The sequence below is a fragment of the Crocodylus porosus genome, unplaced genomic scaffold (genome assembly GCF_001723895.1).
Source record: "Crocodylus porosus isolate Cpor-Errol unplaced genomic scaffold, CroPor_comp1, whole genome shotgun sequence".
Classification (NCBI taxonomy): domain Eukaryota; kingdom Metazoa; phylum Chordata; order Crocodylia; family Crocodylidae; genus Crocodylus; species Crocodylus porosus.
In genome coordinates, this window is record NW_017728886.1 from 55487670 (window position 1) to 55497651 (window position 9982).

Consider the following 9982-nt stretch of genomic DNA (forward strand, 5'->3'; position numbering starts at 1 on the left):
GTCATTCAGGATGAACACGTTAAAAGAGTAAATAAGTTGTGATGTTTGAGGAGAGCTGATTGGAAGCTTGTCTTTGGAAGATCTATTCTGTTTGGTCCTGTCCAAATGTTGCATCAAAGGTTTGAAAATAGAGGTGATACCATGACTTCCAGTATGCAGACATGAAACAGGTTGCTGACCAGCATAAAGATAGATCTGTCATAGTAGACGTTATTCCCAGTAGCTCTAAAATAAGACCACACAGTCTTTAACATGTGGCCTGGTTAATTGAGCAGTAAGCGTTATCAGCTTGAGAAATAGAATGTTCTGTGGTTCTTTGTGGAGAAAATAAAAACCTTCCCAGAAGATGCAGGCAGGAAACTTTTATGAGACTACAAAAACCCCAACTTCCAATTAACTTGTTCCATGTAATACAGAAGAGAAAATAGTTACTATGGAAAAAAAAATGGTTTTGGTTGGAATCTGAAGGAAAAGAGAGACAATAAGAAAACAGTCCAGGAATAGAGAAGGCAGCACATAAGAGAGTCGCTTGTGCTTTAATATCTTGCTGAATTGGGGCCTTGGAAACTTAGAACTAAAGATGAATTTTTTGTCTGCTCATTAGATTCTTAAAATCTTACAGATTATAATAATGGCATGTAAAATTGCTTTGCTAGCTTGTCTTATTCTATTTTGCTTTTATTCAAAAGTAGCAGCATTAAAATGCTGCATTAGTTTCCTTATTCAGATTTGAAAAATAGGCATTTTGCAGTTTTTCATTTTACCATCATAAATCATTAACATTTGGTTTTATGTTTGCTACAGCGGAAAATAAATGTGCCACCTCAAATGCAGGAACATGTACAAAGTGCCTTGCTGTAGGTCCAGAGTGTGGATGGTGTACTCAAGAGGTATGTTGTCTTGCAGCTATATTTATCCATTTTACCTGGTTCTCATACTTGTGTGCACAATTATATAATTTGAACTTACTTCCAAATTATGGGAAAGAAAAGGTATTGAAGTAACAGAGGAAAAAAATCTGTTTCTTATTCTTGGAGATGGCACTTGAGAAATCATGCAGTACATATTCAGTCTCTAAAGAGAGAAAATGTAACATCTTTATTTGCAAATTTACAGTGTTCTTTTAAATATAAAGTGTGAATCTTTTCATGTTTTCCATCTGCTTTGTAGACTGCATTGGCAGGCAAGTGGTAACTTTTGAGAGTTCAAAAATTTGTTATTTATAAGTTATTTATCCATAATTTGTAAGAACTGTTATCACTAAATCAAAAACAAATCTATACAGTTATCTTACATTTCAACAGGTAGTTTTTCTAGTAATTTTGGAAATTCCTGACACTAATTTCTGTTTCACTGTACAACATTACCTTTGTCACGTGGAAAAACGTATGCTTTTCTGTTCTTGACATATGAAACCTTCAGTTTTGAGACTTATCATGAAAGCATTTACGATCTCTGGTAGACAGAATTATTCTGATATCATTGTTGTTTTGGTAATAGTGAGATTTCAGAGGGAGGGTGGATTGAGTTGGCAAAAGACCAGTATATTACAATTAGATATGTCTAATTATGAGTAGTCTTGACATTTAAAGGTAGGAGGGGCATGTTCAGGATCTGGGTTTTTGCCAGATTGCAAAGCTAGTAATTAGCAGTGTACCCACACTTGAAGGGTATCTGTAAACTGTTGAACAGGCAATGAAAAGCTCATGAAAAAGACAGAAATGATCCTAATGGGTAAGGAATAGAGATAGGATCACATTAATGCCAGTAGGTAAGATACTGGTAAGAACTCTCTGGAATATGGCATACAAAACTGGTCATCTATTTTTTAAAGAAGAAGAATTCTTACTACAGCATGTCCAGAGGTAGTCTTTGGGGATGATCAATGAATAGATAACCTACTTTACAAGAGAGGGGGTAGATACCAGGGAAGATGAAGAAGCAATCTGGTTTCATGGTAGAGGTAATATCTTTTATTAGACCAACAAGATTTTTGCAGAAAAAAATCTTGAATTGCAAGCTTTTGGGCACAAACACCCTTTATCAGGCATTGGAGAAAAGATTGTAAAAGTTTTCCTGGATAGAAATGAAAGTTCATATTTCACAGGATTTCACAGAGGAGTCAACAGATGGAAAATTTCTTTGGGCAGGCAGGTCTTAGGTGTTAAAGAGTCTCTCACCTCTCTTGTGCAAATTAGCTTGGACAAAGGCAGGAGCAATATCTCAGGTTTCAGGTGGTCAAAGTTGCTTCCTCCTTGGGAAAATATAAGTATTTTATTTTTAAAAAAATCAGTTAAAATGCTATATCTTCTATGTGTCAGGTATCCAGGTTATAGCCATATTGGTCTAGAGGAAAAAGCAATCTGGGCTCATGGTAGAAGGAAGATGAAGAGCTATTTAACCTAAAGGCTAACATTGTCACAAGAACAGCTAGGTATAAACTGAACATGAATACATTTTAAGCTTGAATTTGGAAAAAGATTCCTAATTATCAGCAGAATGAGGTTTTAGGCCAATACATGTGCTAATTAACTTTCTAATTAGAATACTGTAACATCGCCACAGTGTCACATTGTATTAAGCCCCTTGCGTTAAGATGGCTGTGGGGCGCTTTAAACCTCATCAAACAAGGTTTAGATAAAGCATCCTGTGGCCATTTTTAAATGTGTGGGGCTTAATACATGTGACAGTGAAGCATTTTAATAAGAGCAGCTACACAGGAACTTCTCTCATTAAAACATCCCCACCTCTGAGCATGTGTATAGGCAGCCTGGATCTTACCCTCCTCCTGTAGGACTAATGAAACCAAACAGCTACCTGTTTTTCAGATGGAAATTAATTCTATATGGGATTATATGATATGGTAAATTAATTACAAATTTGAAATGAATGTGTGTAAGATAAGATGTGTAAAACCTTTGTTTGGATGCTCTTAGGAAGAACTAACATGATGTGTGATTTTTGGGAATGGGAAATAAAATCTGTCAGATTCCTAACATGCAGCTGCTGGCATACAGGGAGTCTGGCATCATGGTCTGGTCACTGTTGGGTTCCCTACATGCCAGGAAGTTGAAACCTGCACAAGCCAGATGAGCTCCCTGTGTGCTGACACCTGGTTGTTAAATCACCCATTAAGACTAAATATTTCTTATGGAACTTGCATTGTACTTGAATTTGAACATGTGGCATGTTTGGCACTTTCTCTTGCCATAACTTGGCTGAACATGTGACATATAACAATTTATAGCACAGTTAACATGTTAATTGTGTGATTAAATGTAACTTCTTCTGTGGTCCTTAGGTTCACTGGCACCAGCTTTTATTTGATTTACCTTATCTTGCTTGAGTGTCTCCATGTGGATATTAGGGCTGTGCGAAGCTTCAGTCCCTGATCTGATTCAGCAGAGATTCAGCACAATTTGGTGGCCAAATCTCTGAATCCATTTCGAATCAGAGGACCCTTTAATCTCTCCAAATTGAATCGGAACCCTCTGAATCAATTCAGAGAGATTCGGAAAGCTTTGAAGATTCAGAGAGACAGCTTTAAATATTTTTTTTCTACACGCCTCTAGGTAGCAGGGGTTCATGAGTGCTGAGATGCTGGGGTGCATGGAGTGTCCCACAGAAGCACGGGGGGCTCCCCAAGCACGCTCGGCAGCAGACCCAGAAGTGGACCAGAAGCACTTGCGGTCCATTTCCAGGTTGCCGGGGAGTGCACCCCTCCAGCTTGGTGACTGGTGCCTCCTGGGTCTGGGGGGGCACCCAGAGTCCCCCTGTGGCCGATATGAGAGGGGCGCCCCAGCATGCTCCATGGCAGACCCAGAAGTGGACTGGAAGTACTTCTGAGTTTGCCACTGAGCATGTGGAGGGCCCCCTTGCACTCCTGTGGACACTCCATGCACCCCCACTATCGAGCTGATCACGAGCTGCGCCTGCCACCGCAAGGTATGTAGAAAAACTTTTAAAGCTGCGTCTGTCTGAATCACTGATTCTCTGATTCAGGACTTCAAATTTCACTGAATTGAAATCAGGGACAGTGATGGAACGAATGGAATGGAATCACTGTCCCTGATTTGGGTTGAATCCAAAGCTGGATTGAATAGGGCCCTGTAGCAGGACACTAGGGTGCCTGCTACTGGATAATAGTAATGTGGGCTCCGCTGCCACTCACCAGGGCAGCACAGGTGGGGGTTGCCAAGGCAACCAGTTTGGTCAGCTGACCAGAAGGGGGCAGGGCCTGTCCTAGATGAACAGAGAAGGCTGAGGCCAGAGGTCAGTTCCCCTTCTGGCAGCCAGGGAAGAGGGAGCTCTGTTGGAGCAGGCAGAGCAGAACATAGCGAAGAGGCCTGAGGGCTGGAGAGTGTCTGCTTGACAATACTGGGCAGAGGAAACCCTGAGAAGGATACATGAGAGATAGCCAGGTTGGCTTGAAGTTTAGGTTGTAACCCAGGAGTGGGAGTTTTCTGTTTTGGTTGTGATATTACACCGGAGGACCGGGTGAGGCTATAAGGGGTGGAGGAGGCCTCATAGGAGCTCCCCAGTAGCGTGGGAGGTTCCTGGTGCCCTGGGAGGGCACAGCAATCTGGTGCCAGAGAAGGTGCCGGCAGTTTGAGCGCCAGAGAGTGGCACTGCGTTTCGGGGTGTCCCGACCCCGGCCCAGTGTGGGCGGTTATCGGGAGGAGCCCAGTGTGGGCTCCAGCAAGAAGCCCCAGTGGGGCGTAGGACTCAGAGAAAGGGGTCTGGGGCCAGGTAAGGCTAAGGCCGCCTGAGCCCCAATTGGGAAAAGCCCAGTGGGCGTAAGACCCGGGAAATGGGTCTGGGGCCAGGTAAGGCCGGGGCCGCCTGAGCCTCGATTACAGGAGTCGCAAGCAAGGCCCCAGTGAGGGCGAGCACGAGACACAAGCCCCAGTGGGGCGTAAGACCCAGGAAAGGGGTCTGGGGGCCAGGTGAGGCTGAGGACGCCTGAGCCCCGATTCTGGGAAGCCTGAGTCGGGCATAGGATCCGAAAAGGGGTCCGGGGGCCAGGCAAGGCTACGGCCACCTGAGCCCCAACTGCGGGAATCACGCGGAGATAGGCCCCAGTGCGGGCGGGCATGAGTGCAGGAGAACGTGGGAGTGCGGAGAAACAGGCCCCAGTGGGGCACTGTCTGTGTGGGAGAGGCCCCAGAAGGGGGGCGAGCCTATTGAGAAGCCCCAGAAGGGGGTGAGAGTATACTGAGAAGCCCCAGGAGAGGACGGGCACACGCTGAGAAGCCCCGGGAGAGGGCAAGCACACCGAGAAACCCTGGGAGGGGGCGAGCATATTGAGCAGGCCCCCAGGGTGGGCGACATGAGCACAGGGGACAGGCCGTGCAGGCGACGGCCGGACTTACAGGTAGCCCTAAGGCTAGAGTGCACTGGGGCAACTGGACAGATCACTGGCTAAGTTAAATCAAGGCACCGTGTCAAAGCAGATAGAAAAGGCAGCCTCCCTTAAACATTTAAACATCAAAGATGTAGTGGGCAAGATCGGTGAGGGTGCATTGACACCGGCTTGACATGGTAGCCAGGGGGTGCTAGGGGAGGTCATGGCGCCCCTAGAGGTCGTCCTGCCACGGGCCAGCTTCGCATTTCCCTAGTGGATATGGCCAGGAATGTTATCCTAGCACTTTGCTTTGATTCTCTTTTTGGGCTCAGTCTAGTTCTTATTGTAGTCCGCATGTGTGTTTTGTTTTGTTTTGTTTTCTTTCTCTGTAGATCGCTCTAGCATAGTTTTAAAGGCTGGGTAGAGGGTCAGTTAAAATACTACATTATTACTTTAAATTTTTGCTTATTTTTCACAGTGTTGTATTATAAATTTCACTTTGAAACTGGACACTATCTTAAGTCCATATGTCTTAGGAAGAAAAATCAATATAATCACATCAGCAGTTATGCATTTTGAATCCTAACTTGGATCTGTTGTATTATTTTTTTTCTCTTTCTGTTTATGCTCCAGCTCAAACTTTTACATGTGTATGGTTTATACCCAAGCGCTCACAAAATAATTTACCAAAAGTCACACCACAGAAAGTTTGTAAGCTATTCCCTTTTACTATGTTTTTAATCTTAGTGATGTTTCATATTTTTATGTGTGGTTGATCATCTGAATGTCATAGTATTTTTCAAAACAAGGAGAAAAAACTATTGTTGTTTTTGGTTCTTTTGCTTAGGATGATTCAGATAGTAACTAGCAAATAATGAACAGCATACTTCCAGATACATTTTCTAAATGAATCTTTTTATGTCTGTTTAATCTTCATTAAATTTTCTGGATATGCCAGGACTTCAAAAATACCTAGTAGTCATTTCAGATGCAGAAATGGAAAAAACAAACTATATAACATCTTGCAACATTTATTTATATGTACAGACATAGACATTCACTCTGTCCAACTAATCATCATTACTAAAAAGAAGTAAGCCTGCCATCAAAATTAATAGCAAAATGTTCTTATCCCTGTAATGAGCCTCTTCCCAAGCTCACTGTTAGAGAATATTTTTCAGGCACATTTTTATAATTTTTCTTTCCTTTTTCTATTAAATACTCCTCATGGTTTTTATTTAACTGTATATGCTACTGTAAGAGAGTTTTATCAGTGTCAGCTAACCCATGTTTAGTTTCTTTGCTAATTCAATTAAGAAGGTTGATTCCCTTTTGTTTCAGAGTAAAAGAAAATCTCATAATTTCATTTATCATCATAAAAATGCTTTCTTTGTTAAAATAACCCATTCAGAATAATCTGTGACATCAGAATTTCATGGATTAAAGTTGAATGAAGGGTCATCCTTCTCTGTAATTAGGCTTGTCTAAAATGAAAGTCTTCTCTTAGTTGGTGGGAAAAAATAACAAAAACCTTTCAAACTCTGTTTCTAAGAGGGCTCTTTTGAATGAGTTGTCATGTGCTGCCATCCCCATCTCTATGACAGTTTAAAAGACTTCATGTGCTATGCCCAACCAACCACAAAGCAAATAGGGTGCTAGTCTAAGTGTCTTTTTCATACTTCAAATGGGGGGAAATGGAGACCTCAAGAGTTCATTAGTTTAAATCCAGAATGACCAACATTTTATCTGATCTGACACAAGCCCATAGAATTTCACCCAGTTAACTCTGTATTGAGCTGAAGCCTTTTGGGTATGATGCAGAGCAGTGGGGTTAAATTTTAATGGCCTGTGATCTATAGGAAGACAGACTTAAGTTGGACTTTAATTGGAAATTGGAATATTTCTGACTATCAGAGGAGGTTCTGGAATGGTTTCTAAGTCACATAGTTAGTGGGAGCAAGGACCATGTATTGCCTTAAGTTTGAAATTGACAAGTCTATGAAAGGGATCATATGGTTGGATAGGGGGTTCTTGATTCAACAATCAGTATGTACAATCCACACATGAAGGTAAAGACTCTTGTGGTAGGTGTCTGGTTGTCCCATGCTTCAGGATTTTGGTGGTAGCTTATGGGGCTAACCACAGACAGTCAGAAATCCTGAGTCTGAATCAGTTCAATCTTCACAGGTTAGTCTAAACTGCATAAATTGAACCTATAAGCAAGTGAACAGATGCTCACTTTTGATTCTAGAAATGTGGCCACATGCCTGCTGTGGCTCAGGCCAGAAGCCAGGAGGCACTAGAGCACGCCTCTCTGCTCAGATGGAACAGACAGCTTGGGCCTAGGTTAATCCACCCACCGTACAAGAAGGTGTTTGCGGGGGGAGGTTCAAAGCATCCTGGGATCCTGGAGGACAGTGAGTTAACTGGAATTTGGAAGGGAATTGGGACAGAAGTTCAATAAATAGATTTAACCTAAATCAGTTAAGTCTGATACTACATCCATCCACATTTATCTTTAACTGGTTTTGGCCATTTTGAAAGTGGTTTATGTGCATTGAACTTCTGTTGTCTTACAGATTTGAACTGGTTTCTGATCACTTGTACCAGTTTATATGTAATTTCTGTCCCTAGCCTAGAAAAACAAGAGCCGGGCCCCAATGCATCCAAATTAAGGAGAAAGAGGGGTACAGTTTTGCTTTCTTCTGAAGCATTGAAACATTGGTCACAGCTAATGCTGGGAGGTTTTGAGTTGGGGGTTCTGACGCTTTTGCAAGTAACTCAGAAATTCCTAGCTAGAGGGTCTTGCTGTCCAGACTTATGGACTGGAATTTTCTCCTTATGTCAGATTGGTAAGGACTATGCACCTTCATCTGTAGTGCTGGGCATGGCCATCCTTCTAGGATTTTTGAGCATATATCACTGTGGCAGAGCACCTTTGCTGTTTGCCGTTTAAGGCTGAGAGCAGGAAGCCAGCAGGTGTAGGCCAGCCCTGATGAGGCGGCCATTTTAGATCCAGGCCCACAGGGCTGAGCAAGCAGTCTGCCGCAAGCAGCTGGGGAGCAACAACACCTAGCTGAGCTGCTGCTCGCAATACCTCAAAGGTAAGGAAGGAACTAAGGGGATGGCAGCAGGCTCCTAGGTGCCCAGTTAGGTCCCAAGGCTCAGAGAGAAGGCTTTGGGCCTGAATAGAGTTTGGCCCAGCCTGGGAAGGAGTTTATGGCCTACACAAAAGCTAGGCAAGCTCCTGACTTAGAACAGGCAGGGATGAGGCCTGGGGCTCTGCTGAGACCAATTGAGAGTAGAGCCATGTTATTAAGATCCCTGGGGCTCTAAACAAGCTGCGCATAAGAGAGCCATATGGTGGGGCCCTGGAGGGGACCCCTATTGCCTAGGGACATCAGCTGCTGCACTGCTGGGACCAGAATACCCCAACTGGTCAATGCAAGAGAGCCAGGGCCGAAAGGCCAAAGGGCATTGATGCCCAGTGCAAGGCGTAGGCTTGGGTCATGATGAGTCATCTGGCACCCTGACTGGCCTGGAGGTGGGGCCAGAGCCTAAGGAGGCTGAAGGTCCTCTTGATGGGAAGGACATCACTATCTAGGGGAAGAAAGGCCCACTGAGTCGGCAGACTGGAATGAAGGAGGCTGAAACTCGGGCTCTGGGGGAGAGGCAGCCAGTAGCAGTCCCAGGACATCATGTAGCCCTGTAGGGAGGAGACCAGGGAAGGTAGGCCTGCTTGGTCCTGAGTAAGAATGAAAACTGCACCTTGCTGGGGAAGGGTGGTCTGGTGGGGCTGTCTGTCAGGACAGTCCCCCAGAAGTGCCATGCCAGTTACCTGCCCAGTGAAAGGCAAGGAGGGGTGCCTCAAAACTCCAGCCCGAACATCTTGGTGGGTTACCCAGACCCAGGGAAAGGCACATCTCCAGACACCTGAGCCACATGGGGTGCAAGACCCCAGAGGCCCCAGTGAGCGGGGCTAAGTGTGAGGCCCTGGCAAAAGGGCATGAGTCAAAGCCTCAGGAGGAGGAAGTGAGGCCAAGGAAAGTCTATGGACACCTGAAGCCGCAGTTGGGCCAGAGGCCAAGACCCCAGTAATCCTCAGATATGGTGAGGCCAAGTGTTGGGTCAGAGGGAGACCCCAGTAAGCCCTCAAACTTGGTGAGTATGATTTTGGGTCAAAAGGGTGAGTAATTGGCCCTAAGGAGGGAGCAAGAACAACAAGTTATTCGGAGAGGGGCTCAGGTCAGAACTCTGCTCAGGGCAAGGTGAATTGGCTGGCCACTGTTCAGATGAGGCTTTCATAGACATCAGACATCAGGGCTGGAAGGGACCTCGGGACATCGTCGAGTCCAGCCCCCTGTCCAAAGGGCAGGAAGTCAGCTAGGGTCATAGGATCCCAGCAAGATAAGCATCCAATTTACTCTTGAAGGTGTTCAATGTAGGTGAAGACTGTTCCAGACCTTGGGGGCTCGGACAGTAAAGAAATCCTTTCTTATGTCCAGCCTGAAACGGTCTTGCAGGAGTTTGTGACCGTTCGACCTTGTCATCCCTTGGGGCGCTGTGGTGAACAGACGTTCCCCCAGATCCTGGTGGTCACCCCGATAAACTTATAGGTGGCCATCAGATCACCCCATA

General features: G+C 44.7%; 1 protein-coding gene across 4 annotated transcripts in view; it reads left to right on the forward strand.

Annotated features, from left to right (window-relative positions):
* The first annotated feature begins 728 nt into the window (after nucleotides 1-728).
* The window catches only part of ITGB8 (integrin subunit beta 8), a 66085-nt gene continuing 56831 nt past the window's right edge, over nucleotides 729-9982 (forward strand). For 2 of the 4 annotated variants that reach the window (XR_002100988.1, XM_019534389.1), the window contains exon 1: nucleotides 729-890. Coding sequence is in view for 3 of the 4 variants with exons in the window: in XM_019534389.1 (XP_019389934.1) it covers nucleotides 792-890 (99 nt within the window). In the remaining variant the exon portion in view is untranslated. The remainder of the gene's footprint in view (nucleotides 891-9982) is intronic. The other 2 variants (XM_019534369.1, XM_019534377.1) reach the window with 2 other exon arrangements.